Raw genomic sequence first — 23282 nt, forward strand, 5'->3', positions numbered from 1 at the left:
GGTCTCTTAGTATCTGAATTATAACTTATTTCTCTAACTTGTAAAAAATATGGTTATCTGGTTTCTTCTGAACAGGACTTGGCATTTATATGGACACATATGGTATGGCAATTTACACTTTATTTTCGGCAATTTTGTAATAAAATAAAATCTATTTTGTACCGTGTATTTTAAAAAAAAAAAGGTTTGAAAAAAAATTAATTGATGCAATTTATTTGTTTTATCTCAACATATTCTAAAAATATTAAAAAAGTTTCCAATTTTGAGGTGTGAAAGAATTTGTTTTAAAAAGGAGATATTTTGGCATTTATCACTTAAAATCCGGTTACCCATTTTTGGTTACCCATTTTTGAACTTGCCTCATTTGTGCACTGAATACTTTATATATTCGGATTCACTTTGGTTGTTTTATAATTAGTGTTTTCTTGTTAAATCTCTCACATATAACCGAAGTGTTTAAGGTTGCCAGGAAGACTCGAGGCCGTGGTTCATCTTCCAAGTCCGTGAAGTCTCAGCAGGAGACTATTCCTGAATCAGTTCCCTCTGCCACTCCTTCGGTCCCAGCATCAATCCCTGCTGTCTCTCCTACTCCAGACCGTCAATCTAAAACCACAGCAAAAAAGAAGGTTCTTGATCTTTCGGGTCCTATAGGTTCTTCTGTTCTTGGAGCTTCTAGCAAAGGAGTTACGTTCCCCAACTTGGATGCTGAGCCAATCCCAGGCTCGGCGGTTTCACTCGCCTCTCCCGAAGGTCAAATAAAAGCCAAACCGGCCTTGGCAACTAGTCAGTCCAAATCAATTTCCATTGAAGCTGTGTCTAATCCATCTGATCATGACTCTGAATCCTCGCTATCTCCTGATGTGTTGACACCAAAGGCAAAGGGCAAACGTAAGACCAAAGCTGTTGGAACAAAGAAAAGGAAAAATGCCAAAGTGGCTCAACCTAAAGGTACCAGCTCCATCTCTGATTCATCTCCTTTATCTCGTTTTAAATTAAAGGCCAAAATCAACCCTCCTCCATGCACCTCATCGGAGGATGTCTCTCCCGAGACGGAAGACTCTCAGCCTGAGTTGGACCCTTCTTTGACCGAGCCAAATCCTGAAGTTCCTCTTGATGATTTGGCTGAGGAGACTGAATCTGAAGAAGACCCATCTGAAGCCTCTCCTGTTGCATCTGACCCAAAAGGCACCACTCCATTGGCATTTCCCGATTTGTCTTCCAAACTTGCTAAGCAAAAAGGTGCTCCTGTCCGTACCTCAGGTTCTTTCAAAGCTCATTCTCTTACATTCTGTTTTAATGATAATGAGAAGAACATTCAATTTTATGACCATCATCATTTTATTAGTGAGCGAAATTTTCTTTTTGCTTCTCATCGTGTTTTTAGGGTATTACTTACTTTAGAGGAAAGAGGTTGGTTGCGATCCTTGTCTGGGTTTGATGGGTTTGTGCCTCGGGTTGTTAAAGAATTTTATGCAAATTTGAATGATGAGTTATTAGACCAATCTTCTTTTATGTTCCATAAAGTGTATGTTAGGGGACATTGGTATAAGTTTAGTCCGTCTAAAATTGCTAAGGCCCTCAATCTCGTCCCTGTTGAGATTAATGATTCTATTGAATTTGCAAAGGACCAAGTTTTGTCTGAATTGGTTGGTCAAGCTATGGTGTGGGAACCGAGAACCTCTCTTCGAGTCACGGATCTCACTCATTATTATGGTGCTCTTTTCAAATTCGCCATGTTTAATTGGATGCCTACCACACATTCATCCACCATCACTCAAGACATGGCCTTTCTATTGTTCAAAATTGGTACTGGAGTCGCCATAGATCTTGCTGCTGTTATTTTTGACCAAATCATGTCTTTAAGTGGTGCCAAACGCAAGGGGCAACACTTGATGTTTCCACAGGTCATTTACAAACTATTGGACTCTCAACGTCCTTTGAAGAAGTCCCATGAGACCTTGACTTCTCCTTTGGTTGGTCCCACCTATACTGTCAAAGATGATCATGCTCCGTCCACAGCTCGCAAAGTCAAAGGAATTAATCTGGCTGGTCCTGGTTCTAGCAATGTTATGACTGACACTCCTGCTGTCTCGACTGATCTTGCTGCTGTCCAGACAGGAATTACAAGTCTTTCTGACCGGTTCTCTCTAATGGAGGAGACTCAGCGCCAAATTCTTGCTTCATTGGCCATTCTCAATGCATCCAACTCTCCTGCCCCATGATGATCCCAGTACCTTTGATCTATTTTTATTTTACTTTTGTTAGTTGTAAAAGAACACTTAATGTGTCTTTCTTTTGGTTTCATTTACTTTGTTCTTTGGCATTTTTTTAGACAATGAGGGGGAGAGAGAGTAACTCTATTTTTTGGTACATCGATATGTTGACTGACTTGCTGTTTCTTATTAATAGTTTTATCTTGTGCTTTGGTTATCTTTCGCAGGGGGAATCATTTTGTGACTCTTATGTTTTTGAGCACTTACGTGTGTTTTGCAGGGATCTTTTAAAAATAGATATTCTTTGTCTATAAAATTGCCAAAGGGGGAGATTGTAAATCCTATAATTGGCATTTTTATAGAAATATCTTTTTCTTAAAAGATAAATTGGTTGTTTCCCTTTATTATAATTTTCGGAATTAGTTGTTTCCCTTTATTATAATTTTCAGAATTGTTTGTTTCCCTTTATTATAATTTTTGGAAATGTACTTTCCCATTTTGTGAATTTTGGATAATTGTGAGCTTCCTTATTTAGCTTATATTGTCCCATTTTGTTTATAAAGGGAAGATTTATATTGCAAATATTCGGTTCTTACCCAAAGTTGTTTCTGGTTTATTTGCTTATATATTTTCGTGCAGCTCAAGAATTAAAAACAGGAAACTGGTTCCTTAATGTCATTAATTGTTGTTTCCTTTTTGAGCTTGTTTTTTATCCGACACAAGTCTAAGCTGTCCCCACCAAAATCGTATCTGTCGGATCAGCATCTTCTAAAAAATGCAACTCTTCATCAATCAAGAATATCTTCAATTATTCTTGCCTTTATTAGAAGAATTCATTCTCAGCCTTTATGAGCACGAAAAATGACTCTATAAATAGGGCTCTAAAGGCAGTGAGAAAAGTGAACTCTTTTGTGCATTATTCGTGAGCATTATTGTAATATTTGTGAGAGTTCATCTTTGTATTCAAGATCATAAGTATCCACGTGATCTTGTAGAAATATGTGTGTTTAGTTTTTAGTGGTGAGTTTATACCATGTTTATGAGTGAATACACATTGTAATTTGAACACAACGTTTATAGTCTTCGGGAGAAGATTTTTACAAGCCTTGCGTCGAGAGGATGCAAGCACTCGCTGGCCATTGAAGGGAGTTCAAGTGGTTGAGCGTTTCAATCAAAATCAGATTAGTGAAGAAAAGTACAACAAAGTTGCGGCAAATCTCAAGAGGGAGTCTTGTTTTGTTTAAGTCAATATTTTGTACTTGTGATTCTTTATTAATTGGTTTTATTCTCTGGGCGTGGCCCCAAGGAGTAGGTTATCCGAAAGGGTTTCTGAACCTTGTAAAAATTCGTTGTGTTCTTTATTGTTTTGTACTGTCTTTTTATTATGTTCAGTTTCTGTCGTGACAAGTTTGGATTATGTCCCGACAGAACCGTTATCTGTGTAAACAGTTAATTACCATTCCGCACTTTAATTAATTCACATGGTTTAATTAATTTGGTAATTACTAACAACGGAATTTCAGATATGATTAATTTGATATTTTTTGTTATAATTTTCTTGTATTTATTTTTAAAATAATATATAGTGGTAAGAAAAAGCATTTTTATCTTTTAGTTTAGAAAATAAAAATAAAATATGTTTACCAAACATGTTTTTTGCTTTCAATTTTTTTAAACAAAAATAAAAATAAAAGTTACCAAACATATTTTTATTTTTAGTTTTTAAAAACTAAAAACAAAAATAGTTACCAAAAATATTTTTATTTTATAAAAATAAAAAAGTATATTTTTATTTTTGTGTTTAAAAATTTGAAAAACAAAAATTTTACCAAATATAAATTAAAAAATATGTTTTTAAATCACTCGTGATAAAAGTAGTCATGTAAGTGTAACCATATCACTTCTCAGATTAGATACAGCTGGATTAGATACAATTAGACTAGGTGGTGCTGGATTGTTAAGTGTGGCCAATTAAGTGCGACAAGATACACATGTCACTTATACTTTATAAAAAAGTAGAAAAAAAAATTAACTAACTTGTTTTCCTTTGTAAATAGTAGCTCGAACATTATTTTTGAAGTAAAAATTTTCTTGAGGTAATGATATTCTGAAAAACTCTATCTAGACCATGACTAAACTCTATTTAAGAGATCAGTGTCAATGTCCTAATTTTATCAACTTAATCATCTAAATCCACATAGATTTTTGTTAATAGATATCTCACTTTGTCAAGTTCTTTTTGGACTAATTATGGGTGATCATCCTATATAGTTGAGAAGTGATATGCTCTAGTCCTATGACTACTCATATAAAAGGACAACATGTACTATTTATTATAAATTATTAACCTTTTAAACGAATTTATATTTGAGAAAGTAGAGAAAAGACAAAAAATATAACAAATTTTAATTCAATAATGATTAAGAGTATTTCAATGATTTTCTAAAAAATATGTCAAATTTAACCATGATAAAAATTGTGCTAACATTGTGTCAAATTTTGTAGAATACATAATTTGGATAATAAAAAAATTAATTTTTGTATATTTTTAATAAATATTAAATAAATTATTATTTTTTCTGCGATAATCATTACAACACAATTATAAATATTATACAAAATATAACATTAATTTTATTTTATTTTTTTACTAAATTTAACGCAAAATTGATATATTGCATTGGACATGTTATCCCGTAAGAAACCGGCGGTGTAAGAAACCGGGGTACTAAGGTCCAAATACCATGCATGTAACAAATAAATTAAAAATTAAAAATAAATAATGATTTTAAATAAAAGTCCATAGTTTCGAATTAGAAAAAAAAAAAAAGGGCGTAGAATTAAAGCTAGGAGGTCGATGATTCGAGTTTCGACTCCCTATCTAGCTAGCTAGACTACTAGGCTACACTCCATTCCACTCCATTCCACTCCATTCCATTCATATAAAACGCATACCTATCTGCCTCAAACGCAAGTCGTTTTCTCCTCTTTGCATCTCTCTCTCTCTCTCTCGCTGTCCCATCCAATCCCAACCCTTGTGGCGGGCACCCATATATTGGCCTGGCCCTCTTCTGCTCAGCTCATCACAATTTTCATCGTTATTATTCTTTTTTTTTTTTTTGCCCAGGAACTCCCTTTTACATATTTCTACACAAAACCCACAACAGGTATCAGATTCTTCAGTTCTCTCTCTTCTTATGATTTTTTGCTTTATCCAGATTCTGATTAGGGTCTTTTCTTGCTTCTGTGTTTAATCTATAATTTTATGAATCGTTTTTTTGATCTTTTATTTCGATCAGAACGGAATTTATTTTGGTTAACTACATCTTTTATGTGCCCCAATTTAATTGTTTGTTGAAATATATAATTTTTCTTTTTGTGATAATTCGGTTCTTGCTTTCTTGAGATTATATCATAAACAGTGATCCGTTGATTATATATAGATTGGGATTTTTTTGGGGGGTGAGGGGGTTAACTCGTATCTTTTCATGGCAAAACATGGAGTTTGTTGATATCGAGTGTAAGGGTAAATAAGCTTGATGTAACAGATATTAGAGTAAAGGGTAAGCATATTACTTTGTGGGTTGCAGAGTTTAACGTTGAAAAGCTTCAGTCCATGTTGTGATAAGGGTAAGTGATGTGACAAATCCATATGATTAGGCTTTAATTTGGTAATGAATTGGGGCGAAATATTAACAAGTAAGTCTATCTGAACTCTTTTGATCAAAGTTTTCCGTGGAGGTATTGAGAAGGTTGGAGGGGATGGTTTGGTTAATGAACAAATGGAGCATTAAGAATTATGGGTTTTAACTTATTGAAGAAAAGGAAGGTCGGGTTCAAAAGAATTATCTTAGTTGTTTTAATTATGCATTGGTAGTATGCTAATGCTTCTTCTTGTAATTTGGTTTATTTTGTTCGTTCACATGTAATCATTTGATTTGTTCCCCTTGTAGTATAAGGTATACTACTTTGGGATTGGGAGGTGAGTGGTAGCCTGATATATTGATCCTCTGAAGTCCTAGACCGAGTGAACAATGTCCAACAGTTGTTCATGAATGCTTTTTATTGGCAGATTTATAAAATAATCTACTCTTTTTTTTTTCTTTCTAATTTTTCTTATTTGTCATAGAGATTATATGTTTTGAGCAAGTGTTATCTTTATAATATTGTTTTTATTTATGTTTAATGTAATTGATGTACTTTTTTTTGTAACCAGTTGTCTTGAATTATGCTAGTTTTCTATAGGTTAATTGTAATTTCTTTTTTTAAATAAAAAAATTTCTTGTTGCAGAAGACATGATTAGACTATTTAAAGTAAAGGAGAAGCAGAGAGAACTTGCTGAAAATGCCAACGGAGGGGCACCTGTTAAGAAGCAGTCCGCTGGGGAGTTGCGTCTTCATAAAGGTTACCCTTTTCTGTCTAACGAAGACACTATTTCTTTTGCGTTTTTCTGTCAAAAAATTATGTGCAATTGTTGCGCTTTTCTTTCTTTGCACATAGTCCTTCTTGGGAGCCAAATCTTGTAAGAAAATGGTTTCCAGGATTTTATCTGTGCGTGCAAGAAAACTTTAATCCAATCCTTTTTTATGAGTCTCATCCTTTAATCCCCGGACATGTGCTCTGATGTTATTGGGTTACATTAAAAACAAGAAAGACATTAATATTCTGATTTAGTAGTTTTAAGTACAAAGACAATTTTGACATAATATGACTCGATTCATGTTGGGCGTTTCCTTCTCATGGGAGCAAGGAGAAGGATTAGGTAGATGATGGTTGTGATGTCTGAGATATGACCTCTTTGGTATCACGTAATTCGTTGGTTATTCTTAAGCTTGAAGAGTAAGTTTTAATTTTTCTACTGCTATAATTAAGATTTAAAGCCATATATGAGCTAATTTCAAATGTTCAGTGTGACTTCTTTCCATTTATGAATTCCTAGCACATAACTTTCTCTTTTACTTGGGCTGCAGCCAGAATAGAAAAGAACAGTTTGTCTGTGTTTATGGTTCTTCTTTTGTTTTTTCGTATTCCTTCCAAAATTCAATGATTCTAGTTTGGATTTTTTTTCTCCACATGAATTACATTTCTCATATTTGGGACCTCTTGTACTGCAGATATAACTGAACTGAACCTACCGAAATCATGTGCCATTTCTTTCCCAAGTGGCAAGGATGACCTGATGAATTTTGAGGTTACAATTCGACCTGATGAAGGATATTATCTGTAAGGAAGTTCGCCAGTGCTCATATCATATTTGACCCGTCTATCCTGGATTTAATCTTTCTCTGCATATCTTCTATAATTGTGAACACTAATAAACGTGCTGGTTTTGTTGGTTGGTTATTACAGAGGTGGCACATTTTTGTTCTCTTTCCATGTTTCGCCTGTTTATCCACACGAAGCACCAAAAGTCAAGTGTAAGACCAAGGTACATGCTACTATAGATTGTCGGTCATTTTGTTTTCATCATCTTTTGTTTTTACTCGGGTAACTTCTTTTGTAGTATTTTATGGTAAAGTTTACAAGTTAAATTTGCTCCTTCATAATGCTTTCCACTAGCAGGTCTACCATCCTAATATTGACTTGGAAGGGAATGTATGTCTGAACATCTTGAGAGAAGATTGGAAACCTGTTCTCAATATAAACACTATAATCTACGGATTGTATCATCTTTTCACGGTACTATTATTTTCGCTCGATAGATACATCTCTACAATTATTGCCATTTTTAGTTCTGAATATTGTTATTCTTCCCTTTAAATTTTGTTGTCTCCAGGAGCCAAACTACGAGGATCCCCTGAATCACGATGCAGCCGCAGTGTTGAGAGACAACCCAAAGATGTTTGAATCGAATGTGAGAAGGGCTATGGCTGGTGGGTATGTGGGGCAAACCTCCTTCCCACGCTGTATGTAGCTTTTGTTTGGTAATCAAAGGCCAAATGGTTATAATATATTGGACGCTTCAATGGATGTTGGTTGTAAAATTTTACATGCAAAGTACATTTTCATCCCATCTTTTTTTTTCCCTTTATTTTTTTTCCTTTCTTATTCGTGAATGGAGCTTGCCATTTATTTCCATTAGACTTATCAACTGAAACCTAGATGGAATTGTGTATGTGAACAAACTACGTTTTTATTGACATTTCATAAGTTTACTATGTATGCCTTCTCTTCTTTAAGTTGAGTATTATTGCGTGTGGATAAGGAAGACAAACAACATCAAAATCAATTGTGAGACTAACTAGAATTACAATGATTGCATCTCCACCAACGGATTTACAAAAAAAAAAGTGTAACTTTCATTGTCCCCAGTACTCATTTCATCAAAGTTTAAAATGATCATTCTACATGGCAAAAGAAAAGAATGGCCAGTTAAACCGGGCAAGAGTATATGCACCTGGAGAAGTGTCTTTCATCTATGACTGTGTCCTACTAAAGAAAAAAACTCTGTATACCCACATCTCAAAAAATGATTACATCATCTCTTCATCTTTCACGCTAGCCAATCTAGCATTTTCACGATCTTTCCAGAAATACTTGTACAAAGGGGTGTAGAACAAGCAACAAACACCAAATGGAACTGCCATCATTGAGAGGAGCCCCCGAGACAGAGCTAGAGCCTCCCGCTTAGACCCCAACAATGGATCCACTCCTTTTGAATCATAGCCGAACATTTTCTCTGACAGAATTCCAACCAAGGGAGCTGCAAAGGAAGAGACTGAGCCCTCGAAAGCTCGGTCAAAGGCATAGATCATGGTCCGGTGTTTGGCAGGGACAACCTCAGCAAACATGGGACCATTTGCAGCAGAACCATTCCAACTAATGGTCACTCCCATTAGGAAGAGAGTTATGCAAAAGGTGTAGTAGCTGCTGAGTGACTGAGGGATCACTTTGAGTAGGAACCATGAGAAGGGGATGCCCATTATGGCACTGAATTGAGCGCACATTATGCGCCCTGAGCGGGGGTAGATTTGTGACAATCTGTCTGCTATTATTCCTCCAAGGAGAGACCCCATGGCACAACCAATAGCAAAGAGGCTAAGAAGTGTTGCAGTACTGTTATGATCAAAACCTGAAAATTCAAAACGGACTCTCCTACTTAGGCTAGCTTTATGCAGTCGTAACAAGAAAGGAGTACTTGAATCTTAAGAGTTCTCCTTACCAATCAGTTCAAACCACATGGTGAAGAACACCATCGCAGTCCATGGTAACGAATTAACGACACCCTGCAACACGATTATCTGAAATGTCTGCACTTTAACAACAGCTTTCATTGCTGTCCAGGACTCAACCCAAACGGATGTTACACTGGCATTGCCTTTCTCTACCAATTCAACCCTGCAACAAACGAAAGTAAGTCGATTAGCTTAAACATGATAAGAGTCTAAAGGAGAAATCTTTCTAACTAGTTTGGCAATTACTTCTCAGAGGCAACAGTAGTACTAATACGGTTGACATTCATAGTTTTTCTTGGATCAACGACGAACAAGAACACAAGAAGTCCAATCAGAGAACTCAAAGTGGCCATCATAATGAAAGCACAGCGCCATCCAGGCATCCCCCCATATTGCTGACCAGCCATAATGGTGGCCACAACCCCACCTCCAATGCCACCAAAAGTACCAACAAGGTTTACCAATCCAAATCCAGTTCCTCTCACACCATCGTTATAGCTATCAGCTATAAAAGACTGAAGTGCTGGTATCACAATAGCCAAACCAAAGCCATTCACCGCTCTCCAAAAGGCCACTTGCATAAACCGTTGGCTTACTCCTACTGCTGCGGTTGATATGGCCCAACAGAAAGTTCCCATTGCCAGAATCACAGGGCGGTCATAGCTAATAACTAGCACACCAGCTAGAGGTGATGCTATTCCCTGAACAAAGTTTCTAATGAAGGTCAGATAACCCAAGTCAGATGGCCCTGCATTGAAAGCTTCACTGACTTCTTTGTAAACAGATGGTAGAAGATTTTCGTCTGCTCTTTCCATTATAGCAGCCAAGTTGATGAGAATGAGAGAGAGAGAAACCCCATAAATCCTTCTTGTTCTGAAGAGAAATGAATGAATTCACATACTTTGTACAACTTGTTATGAATATAACAACTATAAGAAAAATGAGATTACGCACTCTAGCTTAATGGAGGCTGTACTAGAAAGAGATATCTTAACTCAATTGAGATTTCTTTTGAACCTTCTTTAAGAGCTATAGCCTAGAACCAGTTCATACATACGTATTGGACCAATGTATATTTATATATTTCAATCTTCCTTAAATTTTAAAATTCTTCCTATTTTGACATTTGAGAACCTATCGAGGAATTAACTTATTTCTCAAACAACCAATCACATGTGAATAAAACAGCTAGTAAGAGATATTCCTTCACAATTTAATAGGGAACATTCTATCTTTACTTGCTAGCAAGATTATAAACGGTTGAGTAAATCTGGAAAATATATGTATATATAGCAAGAATGGCTCACACTATACATGAAAAAAATATATTGACTGACCAGAATCCGTTACTCTCGAAAGAAAGAAATGAGATACTAATTATTAAAACAGCAACCAAAGCATTATTATGAACCAAAAACAAAGTCAACAAGATCACAAATGTATAAAAATTTGATCTTTAGACACACCCATGAACTAATTGATCAATATGTATAGATATATATAATATATATGTGATGGGACTCACTTCATGGTTTCCAAAGTTGTGGGAAGAAGGCTTCTGAATCGAAAACCAGCAGCAGAGAATCTGGAGGACCTTTTATGGCCCATGAATTGAAAAACTGAAGATCCCACAAGCAGTATGGATCCTCAAAGCCAAAGCCAACTCCTTTGCATCTACGGCGGATCTGAGGTTCTCATTAGCCGTGTCAACAACTACTTTGACTTTCCACGGACCCATCAGGAATTTCACCAAAAGAAATTCAAATCTGAAAAATTACATGTGTTTTTTTATATAATATTTTCGATGTAATCAGTCATATTTTATAGTAATAAAAACCAAACATGAAATCATGATTCCTTATTTTGTGTCTGCACTAACTTTTGTTTTAAAAAAAATCTGTACTAACTATTGTATTATCCTTCCATTAACCGTAGTACTTATAACAAGATAATGATGAAATTGGTTTTTTAGATTGATTATTAATTTAATTTTGTTTGTTTTTGGGTCAAAAATCAACTGATGGTTACCTCATTTTTAATTATAAATAATGGGATTAGTGTCGAAACCTTGTCCGTTGGATTAGAATACAAGTGATGGCGGGAAACGTGGAGATAAACCCTTCATCTAAAACATTTTAAGCTGTCTTGTTCATTTGACATTTTCTATTCGATTTTTTTTTATAATTATTATTTGCCAGATTTTTTATATTTTTAATTTTTTCCACACCGGAAACTCGGAAGGGTAAAGCGTTGAAACTTCGTTATTTGTACCTCACATGGAGATAAATTGTCCATTTCCACAACAATTAAGTCTATTTCTAAAAAAATATATATAAAATTTTATAAGATTTTGGATAATTTTTTTTTGGTTGGCAACTCTATTTTATTATTATTCTCTTAAAAAGTTCAAATAAAGAAAGAAAACCTATAATTGATTTTATTTAAAAATTTAATACGTAAACAAATTTTAATTATAAAAATAACCATTTTCTTATACTGGATATCTCTTCTATATATAAAAAATGTGTAGATAACAGAAATTTTTTGTTTTAACAGTTTTTTATTTTTTTAATGTTAATTTTAACGAAATATTCTTATTACGCAAAGAAAAAAATTAAGTATTTATCTTTAACATATATTGAACATTAAGTATTTTTGTAGTAAAAATAAAAAAATTCGTTATTTAACTGTAATAAATGTAAAATATTAGTTATTTATGCCACAAATACTCTTAAAAATTATGTTTTTTATGAAAAAGTAACACATTAGTATCTTATTAATATTGTAAATAACCAAAATATTACTTTTATATATACCTAGAAAAATTGAAAAAAAAATTCATAAACAAGATTTTCCTCATTTTTTTTAAATTCAGGTATGAGTAAGTTTGAATTCTTGCATGTAGGTGCTGATGTGGCACGTTATATATGCAAAAATAAAAATTTGAAAGTATTTTTGTAATTAATTTATATTATATGTATACATATGAATATTTCCTATAAAGTATTAGGTGCTTCAAGATTGATCGTGAAATTCCTCAAACAAAAAATGGGCCTGAAGCCCAACATTGATTGGGCTCTTAATTATTACGGAAAAAGAGAGCCCAAACAAATCAGGCAATAACCCGATTGGTTTGTTGGGCTGGGTTTTATTGGGCTCAAACAAGCTGGTTGTGCATTACTACGAGAGTTAGTAAGCCTACTATTTCACAAAAGCCTACCTTGAACTTTCCTCAATTAAGGTGAGTTGAACAAATTAAAGCACCAATATGAATAATTATGTTGATCATTTTTTATTAGTAAATAATCATTTTTTTTCAAATTGATTTATCCAATAAACTAATAAGCTGTTATCATCAATTTATAAATTTAGAGCCATTTTCCATATTAAAACCACTTAATTACTTTTTTTTTTTTAAATTGTGGAGCTGATGTAGGAATTGATTAGTTTGGACCACAATAACTTTATTTATTTTTCTTGGTTTACCTAGTTCGAGATCTATTTAAACATATATAATTGATCAAACTAAGTTGAAGGTTATGTAAATAATGGAAAAATATATTTTTTTATTAATGAAGTGTCTCATTAATTAATGGATCCATCCCTTGATATTACTTGTACCACAAGATATATAATTTTGAGGACAATATATAATATGGGATTGCAAACCATAAATATTATATTTGAGTTCATGTATTTGGTTTTTATAAAGAATAATAAAGTGAAGATAGTAATGACATGATATGGAAATCTAAGGTTGAAATATTGTCGACCGTATAGTAGACCATATATTAAAATTTAAGATGATATGATATCATACAAAATAAAAATACTTAATTATTTTTATTTTTTTGGCTGTTTTCTCTTTGGAAGAACCAATCCATAAGTGGTCCCAAGCTATAAAATAATATTAATGGTATAAAAAATAAAAAAGCTCATGGTGACACTTTGGGATGATTTACATTAATAATTAACCATTTTGCCATTGATACCATCCCTTATTTTTGTTCGAACAAAATGAATAAATTTTCTGTATTTGTCCTCCAATATATATATATATTAGATATGTTTTGTTTAGTTTTATTTATAAAATTTATTAATTATTTTTATTAAATTTGTATCATTATGATATAAATTTCAAATAAATAAATAATATGAATAACATAAATATATTAAATAAAAAATTAAACTAAAATATTATTTATGATTTAAAATATATATAATATGATAACATTTTTAAACATAAATGATAATATTTTATAATATTTAAATTTAAATTTAAAATTTTATTAATATAATTAATAAATATCTATTTTTAATTAGTTTTAAAGTATATTTCATTAAATATTTAGAATATTCCGTTAAATTAACAAAATAAACCGTTAAAACCAAAAATTTAATTTATCTACTCACTTTTTATATAGAAGAGATACATATATTTTATTAACACTGCTCGTTAAAAACAACATGTCTGGTGACATATAGACGACCGGAATCAAGCTGCAAACAGAGATAACCCTTGTGATGGCTGTTGTAGCCAAGAAAAACACATGGATGTGATCAAAATTCGAGTTTATGGGAATTGTAGGGACGAAGAAAAGGAAAGCATTGGCAGCCAAAGGTTTTGAGATGAGTATAGGATGGAGACTTAATATAAAGAATATGATAAGGAGAGACGTTGGAAAGGGAACGAGAAGGAAGGTGATTGATCAAGTAGAGTGATGTACTAAAGGCATATGGCCAGTATGAGAGTGGCATAGAAGAGTGAGCAAGAATAGCAAGACCAGTATCGACAACATGTCGATTTTTACATTCAACACGGTCGTTTTGTTGTGGAGTATAAGGACAAGAAAGTTCATGATGAATGCCAAGAGACTGAAAAAATGTAGAGAGTGAACGAAATTCCCCACCCCAATCAAAACAAACGTGTTTAATAGTGGCTTGAAACTGAGTATGAACCAACGTTTTAAATTGAACAAATGCCGAGTATGCTTCACATCTTTAGATTTTAAGAGGTAAAGCCAGGAAAAGCGAGAGTAATCATCAATAAACAAGATAAAATATTTAACACCAGTAACAGATGGGACAGGGGAAGGCCCCCATAGATCCGTATGAACTAAAGCAAAAGGAGAAGGGCAAGAATAAGACCCATCAAGGAACGACTCAAGACCATTAATTTGCAATGACAATGTTCAGCAACTGGGTTTTCCAAACAAGAAAGTTATTTTCATCCAATTTGACACTCAATGTTGGTTTACAGACGGTAAAGAGGGAAGGGTAGTGGTAGGAGGGGTCAAAGAAAAAGACATAGGGACAGGGGTATGGGTTGGAGTGTTAGAAGTGGCAGTGTGCTGGGTAGATAGTGGTGGTATGGGCGGTGCAGGTGGTGGTGGGGTACCGCCAGAGGCAGTAGTACTAATGTTGGAAGCTATGCTGCTGTTAATGGCTCTCATACCATGACAGAATATGAAAAACAGTAATAAGAAGGAAAAGTAAATGCTGTATTCCTTGAAAATATGAATAAAGGTACAAGCTACATATATATATATAGGGTCATGGCTCAGCATTCCCAAGGGTGTAACAGAATATGGTTATGTAGTGTACATAGTGAAGAATAAGAGAAAATTATCATGTAGCTAATTATGTCATTAAGGTAGCCTAATGATATATCATTGTTTAACAAACACAAATATTGCTTAAAGGATAAAATTGTGTTGTTTCCATTTTCATCCCACTTTCGCTAAACATTACATTTTCAAATAACATTCTAATACCAAAATTAATATAAATTGAAAGTCCTTTAGCTCGTGTGGAAGTAGATAAATTTTTAATAAATGACCATGTAAAAATCACAAGATTTTTGCAAAAATTTGAGATTTTTATTTGGGGTGGAAGTGTATTAAAAAATGAATAGAAGTCTTTTAGTCTATATTTATTTATTATTGTATAAAGTTATGTTTGGATTGCAATATTTCATACATGTGTAAAAGAGAGAAAGTGGCATGAAATTATTGTGGTTTAGATTATGAAAAATAAACAAGTAAAAGAAATATATTGTTAACCTTGTAAATTATATGTCTTATCACTATTCGATTTTCATGAAAGATAATTATTACCAAATTACAAACTTTTTTAATAAGAAAATTATTAACTTTATTTTTTTAATAAAATAAAATAAAAAATATTATATTATTATGAAATTGTAAAAAAATTGAGTGTTGATAAAATAGTTAAAATGACATTAGTTACACTATAAAACTTAGTATATGCAATTCTATCTAAAATATTTCAATATAGCAATAATTTTTGGGCTTACAAATGTTCTTAATTAGAAAAATGATGACAATATACTATCACGTATAAATGTTACAAACGTCACTTGGATTCTATTATTAGAGTAGAGTATAATTCTATAAATAAAATTAGCTTTATTGTATTGTTGGTAAAATAGTATTTTTTTTTAAATTACATTGCACAATATATACTTTTGTTTTGATACTTTTTTGTGAATTAAATTTCAGCCACCTTATACTGTAAAATATTTTTTAGACACTTCTATGGAAAATTTTGAACACGGTGACAAGAAATCATTTTGTAATTTCTTTAGAGATTTTAGAAAATAACACTGTAAAATAGTTTATGTTTTCCTTTTGCTATTTACTAATATATACACATATTTAGTATTATAAATTAAAGAAAAATGGGTAAGGAATGTAGTTTTTTAGATAATTTAGTTTTGATTTTTTATATTTTTTGCAAAATAATATTTGTTTAAAACTTTGTTCGATTGTCTAAAATTTTCAACCAATTATGTGAATTGATATAAGTTACATTGTAAAAAATTATCAAAATTAGGTTATAATCATTTTACAAAGAACCCTAAATTAAATGTCTAAGCCTTAGTTAGGTTAGATATGTTTGGTGTCCCATGGTGTTTGTGAAATTAGCCATAACAATTGAAATGTTATTTATCCTACACAATGATATTTATTTTGAGTAGTTAAGTGACTTTGGAAAGTATTCAGGACTTAAAAGAAATATTAAACTCAAATATATAAAATAGTTCACTTTATCCTAAAAATATATATGAAATACACAAAAATTATTAACTTTACACTTAAAAAATTAAATCAAACATAAAAAAAATATTTTAAATTCTAACAACACCTTACTAGAATGGAAAATCCTCGCATCTCATATATGCATGCGCAGTGTGACTTGAGAATAGTGTTGAGACAACGATTCATTCATTATCTCTTTCAAAATTAAAACTAATTAATTGGTCATCTCATCTCATCTCATCTCATCTATTTATTATAATTAATAATAATAATAATAATAGGGAAGGGTCATAAATGCACGTGCGAGTCACGCATTAAAAAACACATAATGAATTAATAAAAGGAAAGAGAGATGTGTGTGTGCGAATACTAATATACAATACAATAAATAAATAGAATGAGAGAAGAAATAAAGGGTTTTGTTGAGGAATGGACCCCCACGTGGCCTCATCCCACTTTTCTTCACGCCGGCTGGCCTCTCACCCATTTCTTGGAAAAGAAAAATTTATTCTTTTATTTATTTCTTAAAAATAATAATAATAAGAGTGGGGTGGGACCCAGTAACGGGGACGACACACTCTCTCGGGTGGGCCCACACGTAACCTAAACTCCGCACGTGCGGAAAGTCTTGTTTGCCATTATGGCTCACAGCGCCGTTGCCAGCTAGCTACCGGACCTGTCTTTTTCATGTGGCGCTCTGTGGGTCCGCACGTGCTGTTACCACGTGCTTTCCCAACCCAAGTTCTTTTTTTCCTCATTATGATATTTGATTTTTTTTTAATTTCTATTTTGACAAAATAAAACCGACATTTATTAAAAAAAGATACATATATATAAATTAATTTTGATTGACACTATCCATGGACCATGGCTGGTCCAAATCTGGTATTTGATTGAGTCACCGAAAGCACATTAATTTGGAGTTTGGACACCATATACAGTTTTTTTTAAATTTATTTCTTCCTTTTTCTTAAATTTATGTTTAATCGAAAAAAAGAATTCATTTTTACTGTTTATTTTCCATTTCTTAATGCTAAGTTGGGGAAAATTCAATGTTATTTTCCTTTTGTTTTGAGTTTTTTTGGGAGAAACAAAAATTGAATGGAAAACAACGATGGAACATATTCTAAAGTTTTATTATTGGTGAAATATTATTAAATTACACATTATTTAAAGAAATTAACTGTAGCCTAAAGTATTTGGATTCCTTAATATTATTTATCGATTCCGTACCAAAATTATGGCTAAAGTGATGGCTGGCTGAGCCATTGGGTGACGCCGTGATGGTGGCCCTAAACCAGCCAGGCAGCCAAGTCATCTATTCCACGTGGCAAGAGAAGTAGTGGGGTCCACGTTTTCACGTGGTCAACAGTGGGCATGACACGTCAACTTTGAGGGTGGTCCCACAAGCAATGGTGGTGTGTTGTGTGTGTGGGCTGTTTAATCACTCACACACATACAAACATAGGTTTCTGTGACGCACGTGTGGAGCCGACTGACACTGCAAAAAGTTCCGTGGGATGGGAAATCTGACTGTGGTCCCCACCCCACACAAAAACACTCTCGCCAAGTCTATATCTGTACCGTTCAAACTGAACATCACACGTCAGACCAACCCCCAAAAATGTCACCATCTTTTTTACACTCTCCTCCCCACCACCGTTCGATCAGAGATTGAAGAATCGGACGGCTGTGATAAATCAAGATACAGTATCAGATAAATACAGAGATATTTTTGATTGATTTTGTATATATATATACTATAATAGGAGGAGTAGGAGTAGGACCATGCTATATTGCTAGTACTTAAGTCTACGTGGGTCTTTCAGTATTTGTCAATAATGGGGGCATCAAATATTATCTGTGGGGCCCACTTTTCAGAAAATTATACTACATTAACAGTGTTTTTAACGTACGTGTTTGACCCAATTCCTTCTTTCTTTTTATCAAACCAAAATTTTGATGTGTTTTAGAGTTTACTTTGACTAGAATTATTATGAACCTTTATTTGTTAGGGGAGAAAATAGAAATGATCTTCTTAATTTGATCTGAAATTGATCTTCCAAGAAATGACCTTTATTTGATCTTCTTTACTACGTGTTCTTGAGATCTTTTGACTTGAAAAAAAAAAGCAGGAGAAGAAGGGAATTGAAATATATATATATGTAGGAAAAATAATGTCAAATTATTGTCAATATTCACGGGGGCAAGGTTTCAAAATTGAGTACCGAGGACGAGTAGCAACCACGGCCAGCCAGTCAGCATTATGTGTTCTAGAAAATATTTGGTATTTTTTCCAGATTTATATATAAAATAATATTTTTTGTAAAATTATGAATTCTTTTTGTATAAAAAAAAGTAATATTTAAAAAAAAATGAGTAATTTTTATTTATAACCTTACGTAGAGGCTTGATCCTCTTATGTCTAGGATCGACCCTGACTAGCAATATAGTCAGAGCAGTCAATTTTTACAAGTTATCGACTAATTAACAGGTGTCACATTAACTCAGGACAGCTCTTCAAACGAATTGTACAACATTATTGCTTTAAATTAAGATCTAGATATATTCTAATAATAGTGTTGGTTTAGACAAATGGCATATATATATATATAAATAAGCAAGTGTATATATTGTTGTAGTAGTTGATGTCCCACACTAGGTGTGTTTGAGCAAATAAGAAAAAAGATGTAGAAAATCCAATGTTGAATTGGGTAACAAGTAGTACTGTATGGATATTAACCAACCAATCCATGTGCTTTGTAGAACAACAAAAATGTTCAATCATGGGGTCCTATATAACTAAACTAACCTCTTTTAGATACCCACTAGATAGGTAGACACAACAATTCTCTTTCCAATTATACTATTTATCTCCTCCTCTTAATAAATTCTCACTCTTTATGGCAATTATATGACAATTTTAAATTTTTACTACTTGAAAATATTATTTAGTAACTAAAGTTGTGTACTTTTAAAATTTTATTTGATGGGTTATTTTCTAATGTGAAAGGAAAGAAAAAAAAACTCTTTTTTGTCTTAGAATTCTCGTTTAAAGAAAATACTAATACGCATTACGCACGAGTGAGAAAAGTTGAGAGAGAGAGAGTTTGATTATCATATATAGAAAACTTGGAGTGAAGAAAGTATTGTGCTCGTGAGAGAGGGACAGGGATAGAGACAGAGAGAGAAGAATAGTCTCTGCCCAAAGCAGCAGACACACCACCACACCACACCCTCGCCCACACTCCAATTCACAGACCAACAGAGAGAGAAGGCGAGGTTGAGGTTCAGAGGAGGAAGAAGGAGGTGGGTTTTTAGTTTTGTTCAGGAAAAGATGACGGGAGCTGCTTCATCTGGGAGGTTACCGACGTGGAAGGAGAGAGAGAACAACAAGAGGAGAGAGAGAAGGAGAAGAGCCATTGCTGCTAAGATTTACTCTGGTCTTAGAGCTCAGGGCAACTATAAACTTCCTAAGCACTGCGATAACAATGAGGTTTTGAAAGCTCTTTGCTCCGAAGCTGGCTGGGTTGTTGAAGACGATGGAACTACCTACCGCAAGGTTTGTTTTCTATTTCGTTTCATCTTTCTGAGCTTTTTGTTCTTCAAGTATTAATGGGTGTTTTCTTATTTGCCTTTATTTTTTGTATAAAGTTCTGGACTTGAACTTTTTTGGGTTCATTTTTGTAGATCTGCATGCATTTGAGGGTGAATTTTGTTTTGCCTTAATCTTGTTTTTTGTGGGTTGTCCTCATTTTTCTTTATCTGGGTTCCCAGTTTCTATTATTCTAGTGGGACACAGAAGGGTTCTGGGGTATTATGGTTCTTGTTCAATTGAATGAGTTGATTGGAAATTTGGGAGCTTTGTCTGGGTTCGCAATTTCCATTGTTTGTAAAACTGGTTAAAGACTATTCATTTTTGGGATTTGATCTGGGTAGTCTTCAGAGAACAAAGAGGATTTGAGCTTCATTTGGTTGCGTCTTGTTATATGAATGAATTAACCGAATCTTACTTGCATGTTTATCTTTTCCAATTTGCTTTCTGAATCTAAATCTTCTTTAATCTTTTCTGGTATTTTGCGAATTTTTCATGGTTCAAAGCATAACTTTTGTTTCTTATATTTCTTCAATTGGATGAAGGGGATGGGATCTGACTTACGGCTGAGTTTTTGTTTGGAGATTTACAAGTAGAGTAAATGAACTTAGATTGATTGAGATTTATGATAAATAGTGTAGCATTTCAACTTTTCGAATTCGTTCTCCACTATAACAACACATCATTTTGGCATTGAACTTAGTTTATATTTTTTAAATTAATGTTTGGTTCTTCCTCATTCTGTATAAGATGCTTGTACTGTTATCCTAGTTTCCACCTCTAAACTATCTGTAACTTGATCTCATACAGGGAACTCAGCCACCGCCTGTAGATTTTGGGGTTGCTTCAACAAACATTAGTACATGCTCCTCTATTCAACCAAGCCCACAATCCTCATCTTTCCCTAGTCCTGTACCATCCTACCATGCCAGCCCAACATCGTCCTCCTTCCCAAGTCCAACTCGTTTTGATGGAAACCCCTCCTCTTATCTTCTCCCGTTCCTTCGCAACATTGCTGCTATTCCTACAAATCTTCCCCATCTTAGAATCTCTAACAGTGCTCCTGTAACCCCGCCTCTTTCGTCTCCAACTTCTAGAGGTTCAAAGCCAAAACCCGACTGGGAGTCTTTTTCTAACGGCTCCCTACAAGCATTGCGCCACCCTCTTTTTGCTGCGTCTGCCCCTTCAAGTCCTACACGTCGTCACCATTTTACTCATGCTACAATACCAGAGTGTGATGAGTCTGATGCTTCAACTGTAGATTCTGGTCGCTGGGTCAGTATGCAGACAGGGGCACCCTCAGTGGCTCCTCCTTCTCCAACATTTAATCTCATAAAGCCTGTGGCTCAACAGAGTGTTCTACAAGATGCAGTTGGTGGGCATGGCCCAGTTGGCTGGGGAATCCCTGCTGATATGGCACGAGGCCCGGAGTTTGATTTTGAGAATGGCAGGGTTAAACCATGGGAGGGAGAGAGAATTCATGATATAGCTGTGGATGATCTGGAGCTTACACTTGGAAGTGGGAAAGCTCGTTGTTGAGTTTCCAGGTTCAAAAATTAGTAGGAGAATGTGTACAAATAGGGTGGGAATAGTTTGCAACATCCATGTGGATTTCATTGTGCATTCTCAATATTACATCCCTCTGGCATTGCTTGTGGTCTGCTGTTACAGCTGCAACAATTGGGAAACTTCAAAATCATGTTTGGTGCATCTTGTCTTTGTTATATGTACAGTTCCCTTTCTCTTGGAGCCACTACAGGAATCCGAAACAATTTTTTTGTTTCGTGTGCTAGAGCTAAATTTCATTCGGCTTCATATAAGGTACCAAGACCGTTGGATCTTCCGCGTTGTGGGGAAGACTCTGGCATATGAGTTGAGAGGTTATTTTCTTCTTTCCCTGGCAGATTATATTTATCTAGAATGTCTTCTTGAATTGTTCATCGATCATAAGATCCAATTAGAATTAGCATATGGGTGGTTTCACATACCTCAAACTTAAGTTATTTGTAGTTATATAAGATATATCTTGTTCATGAAAAGTATCTCTTTTCACTTGCTGAAACTTTTAATGTGGATATATCTTAGCCATAAATGACACACAAGTCTTTATGTCCAATGCATTTGTTATAACCATAGTCAGAACTTTTGGGCACTTGGGATGGTTGGTTGGGGAGATTTAAGTAGGGTATTGTTAACTAGGTATTTCAAAAGAGAATTGTATTACTGTAACTTAGTATCATAAATTTATAGTCCAGAAGATTAATGAGAAAAGAACCAAACATTAAAGCGATGATCTTCCTCAGTAGTACCTATCCATGCAGTCTGAGGCTTTTGTTTCTTATCTATTATTATTCATGTAAAGACTTAACATGTATTTCTGAGTTTTCTCAGTTTGGTGAGCTTTTGTGGTTAGTAAAGTCAAAAAAGCATCTTAGAGGGAAAGCCCCAAGAGGGGCCCTCCCCCATGTGATTTTTTTTGAAGGCATGTGACTTGTGTCATACTTGATGTTTGTAGTGTACCAACTACACTCCAATAACTCCACAATTATTAATGCCTTCACTTTGACTGGTTTGCCCCCATTGCTGTCTAGTCTAGTATGAACTTCTCCTTTTAATTCATTGGAATCTCAGGCCACTTCTTGGGAATATGTGTTCAAACAACTCAACCATTTGTTTTCTATAAAAAAAAATGAAAGATGAGTTTTAGCATAATGTAGGTAAGAGTTCATTATGAAAGATTCCTTTTACATATATATATATTTATACTGTTTGATTATGATGTCCTAAATTGTTTGTTATTCTCCATAAATCTAAGGAAACTACAATATAGTTTAAATATTCAAAGAACCTACTATTAAAATTACCAGAATAATGATTGATATAATCCAACTTTTTTTAACATAATTGAATGGTGCATGAGAACTGAAGCAAGCACTAAATCACGATCATGAAAGGTAATCCTCATCCGACATGGGGAATCCCATATGTACATTTTTGGTTGGGCTAGTCAAATCACAACAAATTAAGTCTATTTTCTTATAAGTGAAAATTTATCAAGTTTTGTCATAAACAGTGGTAATTTTGGACATATTCCCGAGTATAATCTCAACTCTTAATTAGAAGAAGAATATATTGGGAAAGCATGGATTTAAAAATGGCTTAAATGTCAAAATAAAAGAGTAATTTTAGGAATCTTACCCTATTATTTTTATATGATGGAACCTCTTCCCATTTTCA

General features: G+C 33.7%; 3 protein-coding genes across 7 annotated transcripts; 2 read left to right on the plus strand and 1 right to left on the minus strand.

The window, feature by feature from the left end:
* The first annotated feature begins 5202 nt into the window (after positions 1–5202).
* On the plus strand, positions 5203–8393 carry LOC133812584 (NEDD8-conjugating enzyme Ubc12). 5 transcript variants are annotated; one of them, XM_062246364.1, is made up of 6 exons: positions 5203–5380; positions 6505–6618; positions 7329–7437; positions 7564–7642; positions 7774–7893; positions 7991–8393. In XM_062246364.1, the coding sequence occupies exons 2-6, from the start codon at positions 6510–6512 to the stop codon at positions 8126–8128; spliced, it is 555 nt and encodes a 184-aa protein (XP_062102348.1). In that variant the 5' UTR covers positions 5203–5380; positions 6505–6509; the 3' UTR covers positions 8129–8393. The 5 variants fall into 5 exon arrangements, with proteins under 5 accessions (XP_062102348.1, XP_062102349.1, XP_062102345.1 ...); XM_062246365.1 differs by having other exon boundaries at positions 5210–5380; positions 7777–7893; XM_062246361.1 differs by having other exon boundaries at positions 5247–5380; positions 6508–6618.
* A 96-nt stretch (positions 8394–8489) lies between these two features.
* On the minus strand, positions 8490–11264 carry LOC133812583 (uncharacterized). Its single transcript, XM_062246360.1, has 4 exons — positions 10915–11264; positions 9636–10262; positions 9377–9552; positions 8490–9286 (listed from the first exon to the last, which is right to left on the minus strand). Exons 1-4 carry the CDS (start codon positions 10995–10997, stop codon positions 8688–8690), a joined length of 1485 nt encoding a protein of 494 aa, XP_062102344.1. The 5' UTR covers positions 10998–11264; the 3' UTR covers positions 8490–8687.
* Positions 11265–19532: 8268 nt separating this feature from the next.
* LOC133812585 (BES1/BZR1 homolog protein 2) lies at positions 19533–22335 on the plus strand. Its single transcript, XM_062246366.1, has 2 exons — positions 19533–20012; positions 20856–22335. The coding sequence occupies exons 1-2, from the start codon at positions 19788–19790 to the stop codon at positions 21582–21584; spliced, it is 954 nt and encodes a 317-aa protein (XP_062102350.1). The 5' UTR covers positions 19533–19787; the 3' UTR covers positions 21585–22335.
* Positions 22336–23282: the final 947 nt, after the last annotated feature.

This window comes from Humulus lupulus, chromosome 1 (assembly GCF_963169125.1).
Source record: "Humulus lupulus chromosome 1, drHumLupu1.1, whole genome shotgun sequence".
NCBI classification, from domain to species: Eukaryota; Viridiplantae; Streptophyta; class Magnoliopsida; order Rosales; family Cannabaceae; genus Humulus; species Humulus lupulus.

Excerpts from the sequence above, each read along its gene's own strand:
- LOC133812584 (XM_062246364.1), top strand. The coding sequence starts at position 6,510 with ATGATTAGACTATTTAAAGTAAAGGAGAAGCAGAGAGAACTTGCTGAA. Across the intron at positions 6,619-7,328 it reads GGAGTTGCGTCTTCATAAAG|ATATAACTGAACTGAACCTA; the intron begins GTTACCCTTTTC and ends CTTGTACTGCAG. Across the intron at positions 7,894-7,990 it reads GATTGTATCATCTTTTCACG|GAGCCAAACTACGAGGATCC; the intron begins GTACTATTATTT and ends TGTTGTCTCCAG.
- LOC133812583 (XM_062246360.1), bottom strand. The coding sequence starts at position 10,997 with ATGGGCCATAAAAGGTCCTCCAGATTCTCTGCTGCTGGTTTTCGATTC. Across the intron at positions 9,553-9,635 it reads ACTACTGTTGCCTCTGAGAA|GGTTGAATTGGTAGAGAAAG; the intron begins GTAATTGCCAAA and ends CGTTTGTTGCAG. Across the intron at positions 9,287-9,376 it reads CATGTGGTTTGAACTGATTG|GTTTTGATCATAACAGTACT; the intron begins GTAAGGAGAACT and ends TTGAATTTTCAG.
- LOC133812585 (XM_062246366.1), top strand. The coding sequence starts at position 19,788 with ATGACGGGAGCTGCTTCATCTGGGAGGTTACCGACGTGGAAGGAGAGA. Across the intron at positions 20,013-20,855 it reads ATGGAACTACCTACCGCAAG|GGAACTCAGCCACCGCCTGT; the intron begins GTTTGTTTTCTA and ends GATCTCATACAG.